General features: G+C 37.4%; 1 protein-coding gene across 1 annotated transcript in view; it reads left to right on the top strand.

Moving 5' to 3' along the window:
- Positions 1-8,677: 8,677 nt before the first annotated feature.
- Positions 8,678-25,142, top strand: part of uxs1 (UDP-glucuronate decarboxylase 1) — a 37,103-nt gene continuing 20,638 nt past the window's right edge. The window contains exons 1-6 of the mRNA XM_042002167.1: positions 8,678-9,437; positions 13,004-13,031; positions 15,235-15,283; positions 17,282-17,325; positions 19,868-19,928; positions 21,727-21,907. Of these exons, the coding sequence (XP_041858101.1) occupies positions 9,347-9,437; positions 13,004-13,031; positions 15,235-15,283; positions 17,282-17,325; positions 19,868-19,928; positions 21,727-21,907 (454 nt within the window). The 5' untranslated portion in view covers positions 8,678-9,346. The remainder of the gene's footprint in view (positions 9,438-13,003; positions 13,032-15,234; positions 15,284-17,281; positions 17,326-19,867; positions 19,929-21,726; positions 21,908-25,142) is intronic.

Here is a 25,142-nt window from a genome sequence, read left to right as displayed (position 1 = left end):
GTCGAGATTGCATGGGCATGACAACAGGGGTGCCTCAGGGATTGGTGCTTGGCCGTCTTCTCTTTTTACTATACACCTCCTCACTCGGTGCAGTCATTAGCACTGAGTGAGGAACTTCTCCTACCACTGCTATGCAGATGATACTCAGTTTTTCCTTTCCTTTCCATCTGACGACACAAACATTTCAATGCAAATATCAGCATGCCTTGCTGATATCCCCACAAGGAAGAAGGATTGCCACCTTCAGCTAAATCTGTCCAAGACCGAGCTTATTGTCTGTCCAGGCAATACTTCCTTACCTTCACAGATAAGCCTGCAGTTCAACTCTGTCACACTTGTGCCTATGTCTTCTACCACAAATCTTGGTGTCATGGTAGACAACCAGCTGACCTTTAAGGACCGTGTTGCCTCGGTTGCCCGGTCTGCTCTCTACAAGATCAGGAAGACCAGACCCTACCTGACAGAACACACGGCACAGCTCATGATTCAGGCTCTGGTCATTTCAGGCATTGAGTATTGCTATTCCTTACTGACAGGCCTGCCTGCTTGCCTAGCTAAACCTCTGCAGATGATTGCAGCAGCACATCTAGTCTTAAACCAGCCCAAAGGAACTCATGTAGCTCCGCTGCTAACTGCTTTTCACTGGCTTCCAGTTGCAGTGCGCACCAAATTCAAAGCTCTGCTTCTGGCTTACAAAGCAATAACCCAAACAGCTCCTGTCTACCTTCACTCCTTAATCCAGAGCTACACTCCCTCTCAACAGTTACGCTCTGCCAGTGAAAGACATCTAGTGCTCCCACCATAATGTGGCGCAAAATCAGTAGCTAGACTCTTCTCCTCTGTTGCTCTATCTAACTCCATCTGATCCGCAGAGTCCTTATCCACTTTTAAAAGCAAGCTAAAGACTGTTTAAGGAGCATTTCTGCACTTAGCTTAACTCTTCTACTCGTCAGAATGAGTAAGATCTGTCCAGCTCTTTGGCACAACTCAGCACTGAATAAGCTGACAGGGACAAAAATAATAAAACAGGGAAGGAGAATGTTCTCCATCGAGCAGTTTTTGTTCTTTTTCTTAGTACTGTGTGTGGCTTTATATTTGTATATTTCTATTTGCTTCATTTGATGTTATATTTCTATTTTTTTATTCGTGTGTGCTTAAGCTGAGAGACTCCCTAAAAATTTGTAGTGCTTGCATAATGACAATAAAGATCTTGAATCTTTAAACAACAAAAAATCCATTTAAAGATTGTACTGTTTTTGCTTTGACATATTGCAGAGTTGCACTGGAAGTGACGATTCCTTTGACTAAAACAGATTGCAGTGTTTCAAACTCCTTTCTTTAGGGTTGGATTGTTTTGGTCCATCTTAATGGATGTGGGCATTGTTGAGACATAAATGTGTTTACCTTTCCTTTCCTTGTTTATGATGAACACTATCCAACGATCACCTGTATAATATTTAAGATGAGCCCACTGGTGCCATCTGCTGAGCACTGAGGGGGATGAATTGGATTTCTATTTTTTTTTTTTAATCAGTTTGGTTTGGTAGAAAATCTAATGATCTAATATGGGGTGGGAGGGACTATAAAAGTAACAGACTTGTGACAGTAAAGCATATATGACTCAAAAGTCATATATACATCATATTTTTAGAGGTACTTTTCAGAGGTACCTCGCCTGTTGGCCCATTGCAGCAAGCTGGCCCTTTGGACCCACTTTTATTAAAAAAAATGGCCAAGTGTAGTTTTCAGATAATCTTGCAAAGTCACAGTGCACTCCTGAAAATGAGGCTCCCCCCAAAGCCCTGGGGCCTAAAGCGGGCGCATGTGAGGGAACGCCTTCCCATGCCCACATGGTAGCTATAAATGGTCAGGTGGATGCCTATGATACACATTAAGCACATAGTTTGCATGATTGCCCAGGAGCAAAAAGGAGTTAAGAAGTGGAATTTTTCGGGGTGTGAGACAGAGATCCCGATGGACCAAGTTGACAAACGTAAAAATGTTTAACTGGTGGACATGGCATGGGCACTATTTGTGATAGAAAGGCAGAATAGTGGTAGCGGGTGGCTGATCTTGTCAACGCAGTGTCAGAACACAAGACATTCCAGAGGAGTTGGAACACACGGCTGGATATCTCAGTCGGTGGAGCATCCGTCTCCCATGCGGGAGGCCGAAGTTTGATTCCCAGATAGGTGAAAAGCGTCTGCTAAATTACAGTAACGCTTCTGGTTATTTGTGTTAATGTATAAACCAAATACGTACAGATACATTTGAGATAATTAGCAGTTTATTTAGTGTTAAATAATATTTCTTTCTCACCGGGCGCTCTGGGCGGGCGGTGCATAGGGACACAATCACTCCAGCCTCCAGTCTGCTTCCTGGTCTGAATGACCAAAGCTACTTTTCACACTGCCTGCTACATACTGGCAGCAGACTGTCCACCTTATGTAACTGGATAGATTTTATAACATGTAAGTTTTGTTTCACAATGACAGAACATTGTTTAGTGGTTGAGGTTCTTATTAATACCATCTCCCTTTTTCCTGAACATCCTGTTTTTTCCCCCCGACAGTGAGCTCTTTGGAGAATTAATGTCGAATGTACGTCTTTATTTATTTCTGAAAACAGCTTTAATATCTAACATGTGGTTTGTGCACAAATGTCTCACATTTCACAGCATTTCCTCATTTTATTTCTGTACCGTTGGTGTCGCAGTTTCCCGTTTTCCCAGATTATTTGTGTACCTGGGTCAGAGTTGCCGTGGAGGTATACATTTTCCTGGTTTTTATAAATCGCAGAAGCTGACTATTTGGCGTACGCCGGTTTTGGTCCCTACGCAAGCTTTATAAATAAGAGTAGATTCTGATTTATGAATGGAAACAGGTGTAGGACGTGCTTACGCAGGCTTTTATAAATCTGAAAGTAGAAGTTCGCAGCATTTGCTTTGTGCGTAGCAGAGGCCACCTGTAGTTTCCTTTGCTACGCATAGTTTTATAAATAAGACCCCTGGTGTAATTCGAGCCCTGAACACACAGATCATTTGAATAATTTGTTTTTATCTCTACTGAAGAGGTTATGGGACTGGTTTGCCTGCTTGACAGCAAGATGAAAAAGTTATGGATTGATTTGAGGATTGATTAGAGATGAAGCAAAGCTCAGTTCAGAACTTTGTAACTTTTGATGTGAAACCAAGACTTTTTTATTCTGCCTTAGTGGAGGTATTCGGTCTTAGACCACAGTAGCTCAATGTTCATGAGGGAATCAACAAAAACCTCAAATTAGTGTAGTTCATTACATTTTTCTTCATAAACAACATGAGAGATTTAATCTTTTATAATGCAGCAGGGTCACAACTTCCAAAATAAAATCGCAGTTTTGTCTTTTTTTCCTCTCTAGTTGCCACAAATAACAGCTGATGGCCCATTACCAAACTACTGTCTTGACAGATAGGTCCTTATGAATTATCCCTGAGGGACTTTAGCCAATCAGCCAGTTGGATAAGCATATTAAACATGTCAGAGATGATGTACTGTAAATGTTTTTCATAAATGTCTTTCATTTTGAAATGTAAACGTGTCTGTCTGCTTCTGACATTTAATTTTCATCGTCTTGTCCACTTCCCGAGATAAAGGGATGATGTTTGATAAGAGCTATTTGTTTTCAAGGAGTTTAATTTGCAAGATGTGACACTTTTTAAGGCACATCCACAGTGTACATCTAAACCCTCCTAATTAAAATAGTTTGTCTAGACATAGTGTAAATGGTCTATTTTGAATTAACCCTTTAAAACAATCATGTTTTGATTGTTAATACTGTTGGATTTCATTTTGTTCAGCACCCAACACTGCATCTTGTGAGTAAATTTTAAAGCAAAAAGTATACTGGATAGCTGTGTTTCATCACTATGCTGTGAATGGAAATTACTGTTTGCTGCCTTCTCAGTAAGTCAAAGTGGACAGCTGCTTGCTAAGAGAAAATGATCAATGAACTGTGACCTTTAAAACCCAAAGAAGTGGATTATTCTTAGCTGAGTGCACATATTCTGCCTATCAGGAAATACTTGTGCTCGCTGCAGTGGGACTGCCATTTTAAAATGCCCTCCTCTAGTAGAACATTCAGCCTCCATATATAGATTTAACAAAGCAGGTAATTTTAACGCTAATGTAGAATTACTGCTGTACATTTTCTGTTCCATGGTTTTAAAAATAAGACTAATTTCCAAGAAAAAGTTAAACAAAACAGACAGGAAGGAGAACTCACAATCTGGTGGTTAGATGTTAAATGCAACAAGTCCTGCAATTGATAGAAACATTTATTTGAACCCTTTAATATGATAGATAATGACCTGTAAATATTGCCCCTATGGTGAAAATAGGACTTGTATAAACATTTCCAGAGTACCATACCGTTCATTCTAAATAATTGCCTTTAACAAGCTACAAAGGCCGAGTCATGCAGTCTCCTGGATTCATGGCGTACCATGCATAGTTGTTTTACAGCTACTTGAAATGCAATGTTTAAGATGTTCTAAGTTTAGTTAATAACATGACACTGCACCAAAATATTTTAAAGTAGTAACCTTAAGTCAAAACTATTTGGTTAGGTTTGGAAAATTGATTATGGGTTAAATACATTCTTTTTACAATGTGAAAGTCACCCAGATGTCATTTTGCTGCTTGCTCTGGCCATTTGAAGACATACTATATTTCCATAAAACTTGATAATTTCTCAACTCACCCAAAGCTTATAACCTAAACCTAAACTGTGGTTAGGTTTATGTTATAAAATTGCTTGGTTGGTTATCATATTCATTCTAATAGAAGCTTTAATCACTAACCAATCTTTTATTATTTTTTAATTAAAGTCAGCTAATGCTGAAAATGACAGCACCACTGCTTGGGAAGGTAATTTGACATTAAATCCATCTGAGTAGTTGAAACAGTGCACAAAGGCAATGGCTTTTTTTAAGTGGAGTTTTTGTTTGAATGAAAGTTATGTCTCAGTGTTTAAAGACATGGTGATGTTCATAGCGCTGTGTTAAAAGATCACCTTTAAGGATGAGCTAGAGAAGGAGAGCTTTAGCAATAAACACCACACAGCTCATCTAGTTACAGCAGAGTCCTGTGTCTGCTTCACCACCGCTGGATAAAATGAAGGGAGTTAACGAATCTAGCGGCAGCTTCACCCAGGAGCAATGATAGACAGGAACAGAGTATTTTTACTTGAGAACTGTACTCAAGTACATTTTTTAACCAGGCCCAGGCAAAAAGTTCAGGTAACATAGTTGAGGAGGGCGGCCCGGAGGCCAAAACAACAGCAGACGTGGTTCAGACGTCCTGATGCGGGCGCCCCTCGGAAGCAGGAACCAGAGGCAGAAGAGATCGGCCCAACCCGGGATCCCTTCAGAGACAGAAATCTTAAGCGGCTAAAGTGCTGGACAGGACCTGGGTGCCGGCGTGGGACGCTGCAGGGCTGGAGGCGACACTGGAGATGTGGTCTGTGAAGACAGGAGCTGGATCTCTGTCAGAGCAGTGCTGTGCTCCACCAAAGCCTCTTCCAGCAGCTCAACAACACCCGGAGAAGACAAAAGCACAGGTTTTGTACAAAGCAGTGTAATAAAGTCTTCAGCCACATGCAATCTCTCCCAGGGCCCAGTGTTCTCTGCGAGAGCGTCAAAAAAGGTTTTGACTACCTCATGCACTGCCATGAAGTCTTTAGAAGAAAGGAGAACCAACGGGTCCAGCTCCAGATTATAGTCTGCTGGGTCCATGGTTGGTCAGATCCTTCCATGTGGCTGAGGTGAGGACCCAAATGCAGGCAGATGAGGCAGGAGGCAGAACAGTGCAAGTAAAAATGTTTAATTCCAAAACTCAGGAATAACAGAAAAAAACACACACTACAGAGACTGAAGCACAAGGATCTGTCAAAGAGACTGAAACCATGGGCTATGAATTCACAGAGGGAGTAATCAGGGGAAGGTGACGTGAATGAGCAATCAAACCAGGTGAAATAATGAGCCAGGAATGGAAAGCAACACAGAACACATTAGGGAAAGCTATAAAAACAGGAAACAGAGCTAAACATGACAAAGCCAAAAACATAAACCATGATCATGATAAAACTCAGCAATGGAGACAGTAGAAGAAACTCAAGAAAAAGAAACTCAAGGGGAGAAACCAATGCACCCACGGTCACATGTTTGAGATTACAGAAATGAAAAATAATTCATTTTAGTTTAAATGTGTTCTGTGTTCACTGTGAACAAACATCCTTAGGTGGTTTCAGACAGTTACAAGCTTCTGTAAAAGAACTCAGAAAGCAATACAGCAATGTACTGATATTGGAAAAAGTACTTTTAAAATACTTGACTATTTTTAAAAGTACTTCAGTACTTTAATTTGAGTAAAGATTTGACCATGCAGCTTTTACTTGTAGTTGAGTAAGATTTGACTAAGAGTATCAATACTTTGACTCCAGAACTGGAGTTGAATACTTTGTCTGCCCAGGTGTATTCAGCTCGCCTTTTTGCTTACTCCAAACACAAAGGGACACCATCAGCGTCACTTTTGATGAACTTAAAGAAATTGGAGCTGTGATGTGCAACATAGTGACAGTTATGTGACATATCTAATACATAAAAAAAATCCTTGAAAACTAACCTTTGCCTTGCTGTCATCTCAAATGCTACATTACATTCTTACAGATCCTTGCTCCTGTGTGGTCTTCTTGTCGGGGAGGGGGCTGTGTGTTGCGGTCCTCAAATTTGGTGGGGGTAGAACAGGGGGGGAGACAATTTGCTTCACACTTTGGCAAAATGATGGTGTCAATCAGTGATATAGGCTACAACCATGATGTTAAAATTAACTGTTAGTTGCCACACAGACCACCCCTTTCTCTGCGCTCCAGGTTTTGTGATTTGAGGATTTTTTTTTCTTTATATATTGAAAGATGTTTATGGAATAGTTATGGCTCACTACAAGCCACAGTACTGATAACATTACTGATATGAATGTCTACGATAACATGGATCTATAACTGATGTTTGGTGTGAGGTGAAATTAAATATGAGAGGAGTATTATACTTTCAAGCTGCAATACACAATCTCACCACCTATATCATTGATTCCCCTTCTCTAAAATGTCTGTATGCATGGGTCAGAGTTTGCCTCATGCAGGTTTGCACATTTTCCCACCATGTTTCTTTTAATAGATCACAACTTTTGTGTGGGGGGTGGCGTCCGCCACTTTCAGATCCTGTTTTGTGCTTACGCCATGTTTATAAATGAGACCCCAGGTCAGTGCTAATGTTATGTGAATTCCAAGGAAATTGATGTCATCCACACTTGTATTAAAACCCAAATCAAATGATATGTATGAAACTTGCTGAACATAGCTGTACCACAAAAATTAAACACTGGGTGGCAGTTGCACATAAAATCTTAAAAAAAAAAAAAAGGGGGGGGGGATAATAATAGTAATAACTAAATAAATAAATACACTATATCTGTTGAATTGTATGTCTTCATAAAGGAACCCAGAATCATTGCATCTTGTGAAACACTCACAAAATTACTGCTGCATCACCTCTAAGACTCCCCAAAGTCCTCAGAGGGGGTTTGGTTGGTGGTGTTGGTGTGTGTTGAAATATTGAAATATTTTGATCGTTCAACTGCACATTGCTGCGCTTCATTTTCAGATTCCAGTGAACATCTAGATAGTCTCTGTAATGTTGCAATCCATTTAGAAATCTTAGTCTGTGGACAATTTGACTTGAAAAGTGATTTATGGATTTTTCTGCTAGTGCAAAGTATTGCATTAGCAGTTACTTTGAGGTTTGAACATACGCACAAACTGTAAGCCAAATTAAATCCCAAACACCACATGGGCAATATAATACAGTATTACCTGTCTAAGCAGGGCACTTTTTTTCCCATAAAAGAAATATGCATCCCTGTTTTTCATACTCTTGTTAATTTAAAGGTTTTTAAGGTCATCTTGTGTCAAAAAAAAAAAAAAAAAAAGTTAGATGACACCAAAAGCTCTGTCCATCTGCCAGTAAGAGGTAACTGATTATAAAATTAACAACTTTTGGAGTTAAGCAAAAGGAATGGTAGAGTGTAATGTATGTAAAGTGTTTCTTTTTTTTTTTTTTTTAGGGAAGTGAGTTTGTTATTGAGATTACGTTCTGTTAATTTAGGAGTGACACTATCTTATTCATCATGGTAGCAGCTGAGTGATGACAGCAGTGTTGATTAGTGGCTTTGTGATGCTGGCTTGATAGGTTTCCAGTTGTGTCTGGAATAAAGCTATTTAATTGCAAATTATTTATTTTCGAATTGTTGGGTTCTATCAGTATTTCTACGATTACTGTGTAAATATTATAAGGCTAATACACTGTATGTGTGTACACTATATATAAGATGTAGGATTAACAAGTATCTGTTAAAAACATGGCTATCTTCCCTGTATAAAGTTGTGGAATCAATGAGCCATTGTTCGTATTGATATTAAATTATTACGTAACGCATAAACTAAAACGTTATAACACTGGGCAGCTTGTAACTATATAAAAGTAACACTACAAACTGACCGTTTTTGCGAAGTCATACAACAATAAAAGGTTTTTATTGAAGGTATGCAAAGGCTAACACGTCATTCCGTTCGAAGAAAAAAAAATCAGACTACTAAATCGAACAACGAGCAGTCGCTCATCTGCTATTCCCCGGCCCAGCTGAGAGAAGCAAAGTCCGACATATTTACAATTTTATTTCACTAGAACCAGCGACTGTTGTAGTTTTTTCGCACAGGTGTGAGCGGGATGAAAAACTCACATCTTTTGCTTTTTTTATAGCAGTAGTTCAGAATGTAATGAGCTGTCAGCTTGCTAGCTAGATGCAGCTAACGTGTGCTAACGGCTAACCATTTGAGCTTACACAGTGTTATCAATGGGTAATCACAGTTCGTAAATATACCCTTAGCGTATTCATTAAAGAAAAACGATGTTGTGACTAATATGCCAGTTTTCTTAGTCCAGGGATAAATGACGCTGATGAGTACGTTTATGTGTAGTTATGAGTGTTGTCACTCTACAGTGTAGGTTGCCACCTGATACTGTTTGGTACCTGTACATTACGCTGCTAGCCACGTAAACTCTTCCAGTTTGGCGTTGACGTAGCAGGAGCAGCTAGCTTCCCTGTCCTATTTGGCAGCATTTTAAGTTATTGCCATTCTGCCCGTTGAACAAGATAACCCAAACAGCCTAAATCATCAACGGAGATGAATTGCTACTCAAAATACTGTAGTTGGACTTCAACGAGTGGTTTCCTGGATGTGTTGAACTGAGCGGATGATGAAGCGGGTCATCTGGATGATTTCAGGCTTAAACAGAAGAATAATGAAGCTACTTTTTGCCCTCGCCCTGATCGCCTACATTGCCTGTAAGTACAATCATTATTGTGCTGGGACCAATTAACTTTTTTTCAACTGTCAGTACTTTAGCTTGCATTTCTTTTGTCCATGACACTCAACGCGACACACGGAATATCCTGAAAAGACAAGACTGTTTGGAAGTCATCCCTCTGGAAAATCTACTGGCTCAACAGGCAGAAAAAATTATTAGAAATAGATATATTGTCATAGCAGGAATTTCCATTTAAGAACTTAATTGAGAAGCACAATTAAATGTTCAAATGGCACCCTCTTCACCCAGTTTTTTCAAGCAAGTTGATGGGACATAAGTTTGTGCTTATCAAGACTACTACTATGATTAAATAATATGAAGTTAAAATATGAAACATCAACTACTTTGAAATGTTAGAATTTGCCATTTTCCCTGGTCATTTAACTTTTCATTAAAGCTTATTTGGGTTTTGGACTTACATTTTGATATTTTTTTATATGTTCATGTTCAGATTAATTTTTTTTGCTAAATATCTTGATCAAGGGAAATTATGATGGCAGTTTCCTAGTGATGATGATGGCATTTATAGTGGGAAGATCAATGACAGTGTTATGGTGGTTTGTCTTCAGGTTATAGCTTTTATTACAGTGTCTTAAAATTTTATGGGTGAGATTTGGCCTCATTAGATCAATGGGATTAGAAGGGAGTTAATTATCAACACCAAATATTTATAATGTTAATATGATAACATGATGAAATGGAGTTCTGTGCCTTAATTGTTTAGAAGCTGTTTCAAAACTACAGTGGGTGTAACGAGAACATAGAGATAAAAGTTGATTAAGTGTTATAGAAAAAAATTTGTTTTTTATGTCACTTTTTGTAGACCACTGCATCACAGACATTGCACAGTATATTGAAAGTGTGTCATTATCACAGTATCATCGTGCACAATATCAATATTGCAAAAACATTTTTATATTCAATTGGACAAGCACAAGTGTATCAAGAGCTGCTCTTTACTTTTGTGCACATTTGAGAGCATGTAGGCACATGTGTGATACTGGCATGTAGTCTTCATTAATACTACAGAGATTTGCACCCTATATTAAAGTATTTCTTTATATAATGCATGCCATATTATTATCACATTATTCAACAATGATGTTGTATATAGTATGTTTTTCTTCTGTTGTCAGCCTAACTGACATGATGCTAAAGACTTCAGTGTTTTCAGTGAATAGATAATAGTTTTTACTAGGATTTGAAATGATTCCTTTATAAAAGTTACCATCTATCTATTTGTCCATCAACTCCCATTATCCTGCAGTGTTTACAGAAGACTGGAGCTTATCCCAGCAGACATGGGGCAATATGATGGGTTACACCCTGTATATGGTGCTAACACTTAAGAGACAGACATTCATGCATCAGCAAAAATGCAAGATAATGTTCAGAATAACATTTTTATTAGTATAAAATTTTGTGACAGTAAGTTTTGTTGTGTTTCCATTGTTGTAGAGCGAGCAATTTCTATTGTGAAGAGGCCACTGATCCTTCTACCTTTAGTAATGTTATAATGCTATATTACAATGGTAACTGAGAAGGGGCAAACACGTCACTGACTTTTAGATTTCACCTGTTAGGTTTTTCACAGCTACATGAATGGAAGAGGAGGAGGAGGGGGAAGGCAGTGGTTCCAGTGGTTTCATGTCAATCATTTATTCCTATTTTATGTTTTTATTTTGTATACTCTACATGTAAGTAGGACATGACATGAAGAATCATTTACACTATCAGCTAGTGATAAATATGTATGATTAGGAAGCCACCAGATGCGTGCTCTGATTGTGTTCCAGTTAGGGCTGGGCGATATGAACCAAATCTTATATCTCAATATTTTTTACCTGAATCACGATATACAATATATATCTCGATATATATATTTTTTTGTCAAGTAACCAAAGAGACAGTTCTAATTTGGAGCCTTCAGTGCTAAAAACACTTTTATTAAGGATCAGCAGCACATGTGCATTAAAACAGCTGACTGAAATTAAAGTACCTTTATATTAAATTAAATGCTCCTAAAACAAAATAAATTAAAAATACTTTTCAATGACCATAATAAAAATACAGCCCATATTGACCAGCCCTAGGTCCAGTACTTATAAACAAATCCCGAGCTCATTGCAGTTTGCTGCTGGAAGGTGATCACTTCACTGGATGTTCAATAAAACCACAAACTGACAGAAGATAAACGTTGAATTGTTGTTTATGCATCTAAAAAAACTTTAGAGGAGCTTCGGTAGCACCACATTTTTATGTCAGTTCTGCAGATCTGAAAAAAAAAAAAAACATGTTTGGATAATGATTTTAGAGTAAAATAGATACAAAGATTAGATTTTTCATTTTAAAAATGGTGACCACCTGGATTTTACTAAACAAATAGGTACGAGGTGCCCATTGGAAATATATTGTAGCTAGGGCTGGGCGATTAATCGATAAAATCGATAAATCGAATTTTCCATTTCTGGAGATTTCTTTTTATGAAAATCGGGATTTTTTTCCATAGTTAGTTAGCAGCAGACTTAGCCCTCCCTCCACACTAGAATGGTGTTTGTCTGACAGATTTTCAGTGAAGTGACCCTTCACTCATGCCTGGGATTTAGCTGTGCGTATAACTGCAGTGAGAAATACTGTTCTCTACGAGATGCAGAAGTCAGCTTAACCCACAAACCTTAGTTAAGAGACAACCTTCATCAGGGGAATTATTTCTGCAGTGGCTCCTGTATGATAAGGATCCAGATGGAAAGAGATCACGGATGCAGTTGTGTCGCATATTTCAATGTAAAATATGAAGTCGTTTATATGGTGGAAAAGCTATGACATTATATGCTTTATTTTTGCTGGCATTCATCTATATACACAAATAAATGTTTTTAATAAGTTTATTTATGTTTTGTAAAAGAAAAGAAAAAAATCGATTAAAATCGGAAATCGGATTTGGTTATAAAAAATCGGAGATTTTATTTTTACGCCATATCACCCAGCCCTAATTGTAGCGATCACAATGTTTCAGTTGGCAAAAACTTATTTAGCACCAACTGATGCAAAGAGTCGCTTCTTGTTCCTTGAACAGCCATGCTGAAAGACATTTGGTGATAGTGTAAAGAATGCTCTCTATTTCTAAAGGGGCTAAGTTGCAGCACACTAAAATCCTTCAGAGAGCTGCTCCCGTTACTCATCCACACTGAGGATGTACTGGCTGAAATGTCTTCATTATTAAGTTATCCTGATCTTTATGTGATTTTATATGCATATATTTTCTCTCTCTCTCTCTCTCTCTCTCTGTTATTCTGTTTTGTGTGTTTTTATGGGCCTGAGTATGTTTATTAAGAAACATTGAGTTGAATTGATGTTATAATCAAACAAAGAAAGAAAAAGAACACATTTATTGCTGAAAAAAAAGGAAGCATATTTTCTTCAGCTCAGCATTTGTGCTTTAAGTTTCAGCAGACTTGTTCAGCTGAACGTCGCCATGTTCTGTATGTTTGCTTTGCATTTATAATGCAGACATTTTTTAATTATCATCCTTCTCTCTTCCAGCTGTTTGGGGAACATACACCAACATGAGGTAAAGTAAATATTCTTTGTATTATTTATAATTATTTTATTTTATTAACTTGATCATTAATCTAACAGGTGTTATTTGTAGCTCTGATATTCTCAGTTGTCTTTGTCTGATATTTTCAGATTTATGATTTTTATATTATTTTTACTATTATTCATCCTCTCTATTGATGCTCTGCAAGTATATTTAACTTTCTAATTCTCAGGAGTGACTAAGCATTGTTATTTCTATAAAGTGTAATACTGTGCGAGGAGTCATTTGTCATATGAAATCGTTTACCACATTGTGAGCTTAACCGTAACATGAATGAGCCCTGTGCGCCTTCATGTTGTGGCGTTTTTGTTCTGGTTAAATAGCCAAACCTGATAACATCATGTTGAGTCCAGCCATACACCACAAGTCATGCATCTCCATCATGACAAACGCTTATTGGGTTTGGGACACACAGATGTACTTGCATCTGAAATATCAAAAGGCGATCTTTTCCTCATCTGCCTTACTGTAAAGACAAAGCTGTCTGCAACACTTTGGGCTGTAATTAAGCCTTTTTTTTCCAACTGCAGTGAGAGGATGAAAAGAGGAGAAAAAAAAAGACAGAAAGTAGAAAATTATGTAATCATTTTGAAAGATGACAGGATAGTTCAGAATATTGAGATAGATGTTATTCTCTTTATTTTATGGGAGAAGTAAACAATTCTTGTCAAAGTGACAAAGAGAAATGAATTAATCTTAGTTTTGTTTTTTTGTATTTTCTTTCTATAACTGTAATTCAGCAATCATTTAAGGCTTCATGACGTAGGTGCATCGCTCTGCTTGTGGTCTGTTTTGTTATGCTGTAAACCAGTGAAATGTATTCATGTTTTGACTGATGATTTTTCTTTTTGTTTAGCATTATTGTGACAGATCCTCTGGATATGCATTTATTTAGTAATTTATAATTACGTATTAGCCTATTATTACTTATTAGAACAAAGCAAAATACGTAGTTACTGGGGTGAAAAATGACACAATGACAAAATGAAGAAACAGCAAACAAACAGAAAAAAAAAACAGCAGGTTTTTGTTGTAAAGCTTTTAAAACATTAACCCTAAAAACAATCTTTCTTTCTTTTTGGTCCTTTTAACTTGCTTTTACCCTCTGTGATGTGTGTGTGTTTGATGGGAAGGGGTGGGCTTGCTGCTATTGGATTGGGGTTCTGGGGGATTTTACTCTCTGTAAAGCACCTTGAGTTGCTATTTTTATGTATGAAAGGTGCTATATAAATAAAGTTTGATTTGATTTGATTTTACAGCCCATGCTCAGATCTTCTGTTTTCACCTTAACAGTTCTGGTTTCCTTCTTTTATCCTGGTCCCTAACATGCTTCCACAGCTCCATTCCAGATGTGTTTAGGGGATGTAATTTGTCTTTATCAAAAGGTCTTTTCCTGTCTTCATGAAATGGAATTAATAAAATGGAAGATACACACTGTGTGATCACAAAGGCATGAGATTTAGAGAACTGTCCTCAGGCCACTGACAGGAGTTTGTTGAGGAAGTCTGGAGAAATGCAGAAAATTTCTGCCAAATTTAAAATGAATGAAGTTTGGAGCTAACTAACCACCTGGAGAGCTCTGGATATGGTCCAGCCAAATTATGTTAATGGGAATGCATAGCAATGGTCAGACAGGCTATTAAGAATCAGCTGGTGACTGTTTGGATTTTTTATCTTTTGCTTGTAATTGCCTCCAATGCTGGTTCGGAGCCAGAGCGTAACAAGACTGGTGATGCTAAGGCACCCAGTTGCTTGGAAAACAATTCAGACTTTGTAATCTGTTGTTTTCACAAAGATAAGCTGTTTTCCTGCCCTACGGTAGTCTAGGAAACTAAGAAACGCCACTGGGCTGGTCAGACATGTATTAGAAGGATATTCCAATCTGAAAAAAAAAAAACAAAACTGAAAATACAGTACAGAGTTTTCATCTTATCTTTGTCATTGTGGAGGCCTGTGGAGGCAGAGTGAATTCTTTCATTTGAATGCAGTGTTGAGGATCTGACCACTTTTTCAGTGCATTGAGGATAGTATTTTTTTTCCTGTTAATCGATGAGTTGGTTGTATAGGATACTTTGTATGTGAAAAAATGTGTGAAATCAACAGCTCTTATCTGAACTTATGTCTTGACATCCACCCGACCCCTAACTCTGTTTTATTTCTTCCCTTTCTATAGATCAATGCAAGAACCTGGAGAAATAAAAATGGAGCAGAAAATTGATGAAGTGAGTTTGACACAAAAAGCTCTTTTCACCTTAATGTTTTATTTTTTGTTTATTTGAAGGTGAAGGAAGAAAAGTGCTTTTTGTTATCAGGAGGTGTTACCCTTTGTTATAAAAATGCCTATGGAAAATCATGTGTTCCATAGATTTAGATGTTTTTTGCTATGTGCATACGCTATTACCTACTGTAATAGTCAGAATACTAAAGAAATATAAACTTCCTTTTTATTTTTACTTCCAACTCAAACTTTATTTTTGTGCTTTTGATTTTCTCCCTTAAAACATCAGATCATTGAAATTTTACCAATATGTCTATGAAATATGCACAAGGAGAGGCTTATGTTTGAACATAGTGCACAACAACATCAAAAGCCTTGGTTTGGCCTGTAAAGGATGCAGCTTTAGCTTACTTTATATCAAGTGAAGTAATGTAATCCACAGCACAGCTGTAGCAGTTATTTTGCATTAAGCAAGTCCAAAGCCTGACATCTTTACATGAAGGATGTTATTATCTACACAGATGTTGTAGAGCTATTAGTTGAGTCATGATACTTAAAATAGACCAGTTAGTATTGATAGGTTATTAAGTATCAAGTGTTAGTACCTGTTGGGTATTCGTCCTGAAATGAAAGTTGGATTAAATATTTATATTAAAGGTGCAGCAACTGCAGGAAGGGGAAGGCATGGTCAGAGCCCCAAGGCAAAGAATCTGCAGGCCAGAACTGTCCCCACCAAGAGACTTTGTTATTTCACTTTAGTAAATTCAGTTTAGCTGTGACCTGGAACAGCAGTAAAGTTATCTCAAGGCATTTTAACAGCGCAGTCATACAGTGAATAGGAGCCTCCTTAGTTAACTGTTGTCACCTGCCAGTAGCTGATTGGTTAGGGATCCCGTGTTTTGCTGGACTTAACTTTGTGACTGTCATTTTGTCAGTGTTGGAAGAGGTAAAGGCCCTTCCAGAAAGGATTTAAAGCCTTTATTTCTGAGACTACAGTTAATTTATGTTATAATGTTTAAACTTGCATATCAAACTGAGTTCACTGTCTGTGGTTTTCAGTAGTGAGTTCCTGTATATAAATATATTTTCATGTATCAAACATGATTAAATCCCAAAATTAATAGTTTTTACCTTGTTTAACTATTTGCACTCAGTCTTTGACAGTGTGGTAAACTACTGCTTATTTTCCTGGCATTAAATTACAAAAAGAGCCTAGTAGATATTTTTAAGTAAGAATAAAATGTCTGTCTTTCAGTGTTTACTATATTTCCTTGGTACAGCCATACAGCCAAATCGTATGAAATGAAATAAGACTGCAGTAAGAAGCGGAGAAACCATACCGACACATACACATACACACCTGAAGCGTGACATCAGTTCTAACACAAATAATGATTTACATAATTAAATCCTAGCGCGTCATTATCACAGATTTCAGGTGCTCACTGAAATAATTAGTTTGTTATCAGGTTGACCTTAGAGTTTAAAGAGTTGACTAGCCTTTGAAATCCCTCACATTTCTGGAAGTCTCACAAATAAAGCTGCTTTGAATTTATGTTGAGCTATCAACATGAAAAATTATGACATCATAATAATGAAAGATAGTGTGTGATAGATTTTTTTTCTTACTGCCTGTAACAGATTATGTTTGGAAAGATAAACGAGAAATTGCACATTTCTGAAAGGCTCCCCAGACATTTACATGTTTCAGAGGTAATCTATAATTTGTACTAGCTGAGGACAAAAGGGTGTGAAAAGGAAAAAAAGGTCCTGTAAACTAGGAAACAAATCCCAAATCAGAAACAAAAGATATCAAAGAGTACTCAACCTTGAAGAAGCACCCTTGCCAAGAGATACACATTTACCATTAAAATGACAGAACTTGCTCATAAACCTTGGTTAACATGCTGTTTAAGTAACCTTGGCACACCATGGGATCTGTTTATAATTTGCAATGCTCTGACATGAGCTCACGCATCTCGTGTTTCTCATCTCACTCTAGGCTGTAGCTCCACTGAGAGAGAAGATTCGCGACCTGGAACAGAGGTGTGTATCCCTTTTTAATTTTTTGTTCTTCTGCACGAGCTTGCTCAGACTACACATTTAAACATTAAAAAAATTAAAACATTGAATGTTTAATTTTTATTCTGTTCTAAACTTTCTATTCTACAGTCATTTAGCAGATGCTTTTCTCCAAAGCGACATCTGAGAGGAAGACCGACATTACTGAAAACAAAACTCAAATATTTCTGAAGCATCAAAATAATACTGCATCTACAAAATTGCACATGTCCATCAGATCCTAATGTAGACAAACATGGAAGCTTATTCACATGGATTTACTTGATTTATTAGATGCTTTACAAGGGTTGAATGCAGCAAAAGATAATTTAATTAAACAGGTTTTATCAGAAGACTTTTTATGTCTGTAATAATGAGGTTTGTGATCACTTTGTATGCTTTGAATTCTAATGATGAGGCACTTGTTTAGAATACAGACCCTTTCCTGTATTCTACAAGTTAACCATATATCACAGTATTAGAAGACCCTTTTTAATGATGTGCTCTTAGCGACAGACTCTGGACAATGTTGGTTTGGCCTTGTTGGACTTAACAGCAGCCTTTGATACTGTGGATCACCAGATACTCCTGCCTCGTCTGGAGAACTGGGTGGGAATTCGGGGATGTGCTTGCAGTGGCTTTGGTCATACCTGACGAACTTATTGAGAGTGCTGAATTATCCACAGTGCCCCTTACTTGTGGCGTGCCTCAAGGTTCCATTCTTGGGCATTTCCTATTCTTCCTTTACCTCCTTCCACTTGAGTCCATCCTTCATAAGCATGGCATCGCTTTTCATTTTTATGCTGATGACAACCAGATATATATGCCACTAAAGCAAAGTAATACTTACTGCATAAAACCACTTTTATGTTGTTTTTAAGAAATTAAAGCCTGAATTTTCTTCATTTTCATGACAACAAAACTGAGGTGTTGTTTCTGGGCCCAAAGGATGTTTCCTTAGCTCGTAAGGACCTGGGATTCTTGGGTCAGTTTCTCAGGCATACAGCGACCAACCTTGGTGTGAAGCTGGACAGTTCTCTAAAGTTTGATGCACAGATTAGCGCTGTTGTGAAATCCAGCTTGTTCTGAAATCCAAGCCGTTTGTCTGTCATCATGATGTTGAGATTTTAATTCATGCTTTTATCACAAATCGCTTATATTTTTGGGACCCACTTTATGTCGGGCTCAGTCAGTCAACTCTTGCTTTAACTGCAAAACGCGGCAGCTCGCCTTTTAACTGGCACCAAAAAACAGGAGCACATCACTCCGGTTTTAAAGCCTTTGCACTGGTTTCCGGTTTTGTTCTGTTTTGATTTTAAAATTCTTTTGTTTTTAAATGTCAACATGGCCTTGCCCCACAGTATCTGTCCGTCTAGCTCCAGCCCTACACCCCTGCACACTCTCTCGGGTCAGCAGATCACTCCCTGCTAGTTGTCTCTAAATCTAAGTTGAAATCCAAAAGGGGATTGGCCCTGCACCTTAGACAGGCCTGGTCACTTTCTGTTTTTAAATCTTCTCTTAAGGCACACCTTTTTTCATTTGCCTTTAACACAGCTTGAGTTGTTGACTTTTTATTGTTTTGATTTTATTTGTTCTATTTTATTGTTTTATTGTCTTAATTAAGTGTGTTACTGTTGCTAGTCCATTTTTTGCTTTTTATATTTACAATAGTTTTTAAGTCCAAGGCTGTGTACAGCACTTTGGTCAGCTATGTTGTTTTAAAGTGCTCTATAAATAAAGCTGGATTGGATTGGGTTTAAAAGGAGCATACTTTATATACCAGCTGTGTAGTCCTGGGCTTCCTGATAATTAAAGCCCTGCTTTTCTGTATTCGTGCAGCTGCTGCTGATAACATGTTGTGCTTCTAGAGGTTACTGAGACAGGTTTACCCTGAATGCAGATGAGATAGAAATAAATATGTTTTAATTGAATTATTTTAGGTAAGGTTTTGGTTATTTAAATATTTAATTAAGAGCAAAGTTGAAAAAGTAAGTAATAGCAGAAGTAGAAAAGGGATAGACTGAGGAAAGCTTGGGACTCAAACTCAAATCTCACCTGAAGCCTTTGTCCTTCAAGTGAAAGTCGTGCCTTAAAGCCCATAACCATTAGCAGGTTGGTGCAAAGTAAGCAGAAAAGCCTCAGCTCAATTTTATTTTTAAAATTTAAATTTCAAGCCAATCTATGGCTTAATTCATCCACCAACCCAGCCTGCTTCCTAACAAGACCTTTTATGGCCCTGTTTAAGAGTGGCTACAACTCAATTCCACTGTCATTACGTTAAAAATGTGTGGAAACCTCATGAGTTAGGGGACAGGAGCTGTGTCGCAACAGCTAACAGTAAACGTGAAATGTAATTACTGGACAGTTTTTTAGCCACCGCTGTAAAACGCTATTTTAAATGTGATTTTAGAAAAAGACATGGGTAAAAAGAGAGAAAAATAATAACTTAATTCTTTCAGTCTGTATTTCTTCCAGTTTGCTCTGTTAATTTTTGCACCAAATCGTGGAATTAATTTTTCTCTCCTAGTTTTTCTCAGAAATACCCGCCAGTGAAGTTCCTCTCTGAGAAGGATCGAAAGAGAATTTTGGTAAGTGACAAATGTGTGTTGCAAATCACATTTCCATCAAATACAACGTGGGGATCATGATCTCAGATTATGAGTTTTGGGCTCTAGTGGTCTTGATTTGACAATATCTTGACAGGAAAGGGGTCAGAGAGAGGTGGGATATATGCAGCTGAGATTCAACCCTGGGTTGGCTGCTTTGAGGCGCTGTAGCCTCCATGCTAAGGGCAGCCATTCAACAACAGATTAAACGCTATTTTAAACTTTATGGTGTCTGAGAGAGGCAGAGACAGGCACTCAGAGTTCATTGTCAGACACTTATAGCTTATTCTGTTTCTATTAATCTCATATCTATTTGTTGAGTTGCCCCATGAATGTGAATTACTGCCTCTCTTCATTGTCCAGTGCTTAAGATTAGGTAAATGAGCTAAAGCTAAACTTAGGAAGAAGTATTAAATGATTACAATTGAATTACTTGCTTCTCTACAGTACAGAAAGCAGGTTGTTTTGATGCAGACACATTTTAAAAAGTGTGAACAGCCTTTAAATAAAATTTAATTTAAATAAAAAGTAATTTTTAAATTACTTGCAGATCAATTTTAGTTAGCATGCTAGCTATAAAGCAAAGATGCTGATACTTGTTGCTTGAATCAGAGGTTTTAAGTAATGACAAAATATAGTAAATGACCAGATTGCCATTAAAGAAAGCTTGAATGAACTATTTCACCATCTAACAGAACTAAATTACATGTTTATGTCAAACTGCCAAGATCAGAAAGTTATTAAAAGTTCCCACACAGCTGTTCTTTTGGAACTTTTAGTTTTATAAAGTGGAATAGGTTATAGTACAAGATGAGTAAACAACACATTTCTATTGTTTTCTATGAAATCATAAGTTGCTTGTTGGTGGGCTCACAACTGCTGATTGTTCTGTCCCCTTATTAACAGCAGACTCACAGATTTCTTCAAACTACCTGCAACTATTTGTTTTTGTTTATGTCTGTCTTAAGGCGCTTTAGGACCAAACAGATCTTGGTTGTCTCGGGACTCCCTGGCAGTAGCTAAATGCTGCGTTTTCCACCTGGGAACCACATACCTTTAAAGACTTTTTTTCTGGTTGCAGTTATTCTTTTGGTAGGAAAACACAAAGGGACATCCTTTGTGGCTGGCAGTTTGTAAAGCAAAATCTCTGCGCAGCATACTGCAAAAACATGATGGATGCAATAATTAGAACACATAAGTGCAATTAAGCATACATCACACTTATAGGCCATGTTTTTATTTATTTAACCTTTATTTTACTGGGGATACAAACCATTTGAGACAAGAACTTTTTTTGCAATGATCCCTGTCTAAGATGGCAGATGTTTTTGAGCTATTCAAAGAGATAATGTTCCTTCTTTTTTATGTTTTGTAATAGTGCTTTCCAGTCCTGCCATGTGTTCAATTGATCAAAAAACTCATTTACTTTTTGTCCATCTTGTAACGGGAGACAGTAAACGGGGGGTCTTTTTTCAGCTGGTTTTGGAACTATAACATAATATATACAAGTATATCAATTAAGAAAAAAAAACATTTGTTGATGCATATTTTTATTTAATAAAATACAATTTTGCATTTTGTCTTTGCATTGCGAAAAAGATTAGCATTTGTGAAAAAGAAAAAAGTTAAAGTATCAGGACATGTTAACAAATAAAAGTGTGTGTGTGTTTGGACTAATTCTGTGTTGTTTATAAAGGTAGTGTTAAAGAGCTATCTGAGGTAACAAGCTGTTAATCAGGCATGACCTGATGATGTTACCTGATTTGTATTTTCTTGCTAGATTACTGGTGGGGCTGGTTTTGTGGGTTCCCATCTGACTGACAAACTGATGATGGATGGCCATGAGGTGACTGTAGTTGACAACTTCTTCACAGGAAGAAAAAGGAATGTCGAACACTGGATTGGTCATGAAAACTTTGAACTCATCAATCATGACGTTGTGGAGCCTCTTTATATTGAAGGTAAGCAAATGTAAGAAACAATGACCTTTTCTAATTTTCTACTACTTTCTGCTCAATTTCATCCATTAATCTGAGTATATGGGCCTGAAAGATCAAATATATTTTCTTTAATCAAATATATTTTCTTCCAGATCCCTATCTTTGTGTTTCTCTTTTGCTTGTTTTTTTGTGGGTTTTTTTTGCAGCGTTCTGGGCAGCAGTTTCTGTTTTTAAATGTGCTTTATAAACAAAGTTGCCCTACCTATCACCAATGAAAAACGAATGTACCAGAACACATAAATGATGCTTAAAATGATTAAAATATAGTTCATATAACTTGTGTGAGTCATAGTTAATAACATGCTCATCATAGCAAATTTTGTTTTGAGAAAAGTGCCATAATTTGAGTTTTCAACTGCAGTCCTCCTTTATCTTCACATTTATACCTCAGTGATATTCACTAGCTTTTGTAAAGTATGAAATAATCAATCTTTACTCCAGCAGCCACAAAGGACACCTCTTTCAACAGCTAATACTACATCTCTGCTTTGCCAAAACAGTCATTTAAATTCATTCAGACACATGCATTGCCTTCAACAGAAAGTAAATCTATTGTATCTATTGTACCTCTGATTATGCAGTTACTTTGTCTTTTTTCTTTTAAAGCCATTTCCCTGACAGAGCCATTATGTTTTTGGTATGTTCATTTATAAATCCCATTATCATAAATGTGATATCTTAGGAATACCTGGAAAGAATTTCTCAAAATGTGGCATAAAGTTTAGTTGATTTTAGTTTAGTTTCGTTTAGTTTAAATTGTTTTGCGTTGCGGGCAGTGGCCTTTCTGTGTGGAGTTTGCATGTTCTCCCCGTGTATGTGTGGGTTCTCTCCGGGTACTCCGGCTTCCTCCCACCGTCCAAAGACAGGCATGTTAGGTTAATTGATGACTCTAAATTCTCCCTAGGAGTGAGTGTATGTGTGAGTGGTTGTTTGTCCCCTATGTGTTGGCCCTGCGATGGACTGGTGACCTGTCCAGGGTGTACCCTGCCTCTCACCTGTTAATGCTGGGATAGGCTCCAGCTTACCTGCAACCCGTCATGGAGTAAGCGGTACAGAGAATAAATTAATGTTTTGCGTTGCGTTGCGTTCCTTTTCTTTTCTTTTCTTTTCTTTTCATTATTTTGGTCTGCAATGTGCTGTGAATAGCTTTATTTCATTATCTCATCAATGAATCTCGGCCATTTATTTACTACACACCTCACAACATGCTCTCAGCTCCTACAGTGATGAGAGCGTTCACTAGCAAAATTTATTTTCCTGGCAAGCTCGTAAATTGTCCGCCTTTTGCTTTGCTGGGATACCTTTTCCCCCCCAGTATATCAAATTAATACAACTCAGGATGGGCAGAAGAGACCACTATTTTCTGTGTTTCTAGTAGGACTGTTTTTGCCCATGGGGTTGGTTTACTGAAAAGGAGCAGCAGTGATGATGCTGTATGGAGACTCAGCCTAATAGAAATAAATAATTAAGTAATAGGGTTTTGGTTGTGTTTGAATGAGATTACACATAGCGGTGACTGAATGTGCTAAAGTAGCATGTATTGAATGTGGCAGGAACTGTTAATGTGATGTAACCCTGCTGTCTGCAAGGTTGTGGTTGAATGTTTTATAGTGTGGAATGTTTGGTACTATTTACCCAATCATGCTGTTGTCTACTCTCGAGGGCCAAAAGACAAACAAACAAATATAGACAGATATATATATATCTATATATATATATATAATTTTAGTTTAGTTTTTAGTTTCACTCACTCAGTTTTGCGTTGGTTCTAAAGTTGTGCTTTTTGTTTTCTAGTCCTCTATTCGATAAATGTTATTTGTCAGTTCCAACACTGATTATATTTAGCTAATGTAGTAGTTGCTACACAAAAGTTCTCTCTATTGTATGGAGTCTTATTAGGTCCAAATATATCAAAAGGTGTTCAAAAACTTACTGATAATCAAACTGTAGAAATATAGGGCTAGCGATGTGCCATCAGAGTGCATTTATTTTGTCAGCATCAAAAGAAGACAGACAACAAGTGCAAGGAGTCATAAGCCGGGTCAAGACTGATTTTACTCTCTCGGGTAACTGCGATTTATCCACTACATGGCATGAATAATCCCTGCCCATCTAACTTTCTATATGCACACCTTGTTTTATATTAAAACATTACTTTCCAAAACTTCAAACCTACTTGTGTCTTACTAACGACGCTCAATATTTAAAAAAAAGCCACCCTATGGAGTTGTGCTCAAGGCATGGCCTGCTCTGACCACTCACATGGGGCAGTCCTTTCAAACTTTCCTTTCGTTCTCTCACCAGAAGTCATGTGGCATTACAGTGTAATCATACAGATGTTCAATTTCTAACTACAAGGTGATTACATATACAGAAGGGCTGCAACTAATGACTATTCTGATGATTCTAAACGATTAGTCGACTAATCAGATTATGTATCTCATAATTATTAAATGGCAACTTGCGTGAGCAAGTCAGATGTGCCTCCTTTTTAAATGTTCGAGCATTGCAGACATACTTCCGTGGTATGCAAGGTCAGCTTTACAAATCTCACATGTATTTAATTTATTTTGTAAGTTTAATGTGAATCTGCTGCTGTTTTGTTCCCTAATCTGCTGCCATATATTTCCCCTGGCGGACTTTATTGCGCATGTGCAACTCTCAGCAGAGATAGGAAAGAAGAGGATGTCTCACTCTGTAGGTTTTTTTTTTTGTTTGTTTGTTTTTTTTTTGTTTTTTTTTTTGTTTTTTTTTTGCTGACAGTAGTCGATGGTTAAATTCGTCTATTAGTCTACTATTGACGACAACGTCGAATGATTGTGTATATAGGGTTGCAACGATTAGTCGATGTTCCAACAAGGCTAGGACATCGAGATTATCCACTAACCATCCAGAACTCTATCCATCTGGACCAACTAGTGTGGCACTTTGTGAGCTTTGGTTAAGGGTGGCTGAAATACATCTTTATGCACAACTTGAAGTCTCTGGAGTTTCCTACATGGAGAGGTTCTTGGGATTCTCTAACACACCAACAGCTTTAGAGACCTGCTTGCTGCTCATCAGTGGCTCTTTAATAGCTGCTGTCTGAAGATGATGCATTTACCTGATGGAGACTTTCCTCTATAGACCTTCATCTGAACAAACCTATTTGCTCTCAGAATCTTTTTTTTTATTAAGTCAATGATCTTGCTCACGG

This window comes from Melanotaenia boesemani, chromosome 12, assembly GCF_017639745.1.
Source record: "Melanotaenia boesemani isolate fMelBoe1 chromosome 12, fMelBoe1.pri, whole genome shotgun sequence".
In the NCBI taxonomy this organism is placed as follows: Eukaryota; Metazoa; Chordata; class Actinopteri; order Atheriniformes; family Melanotaeniidae; genus Melanotaenia; species Melanotaenia boesemani.
This window is presented reverse-complemented; position numbering and strand designations above follow the sequence as displayed.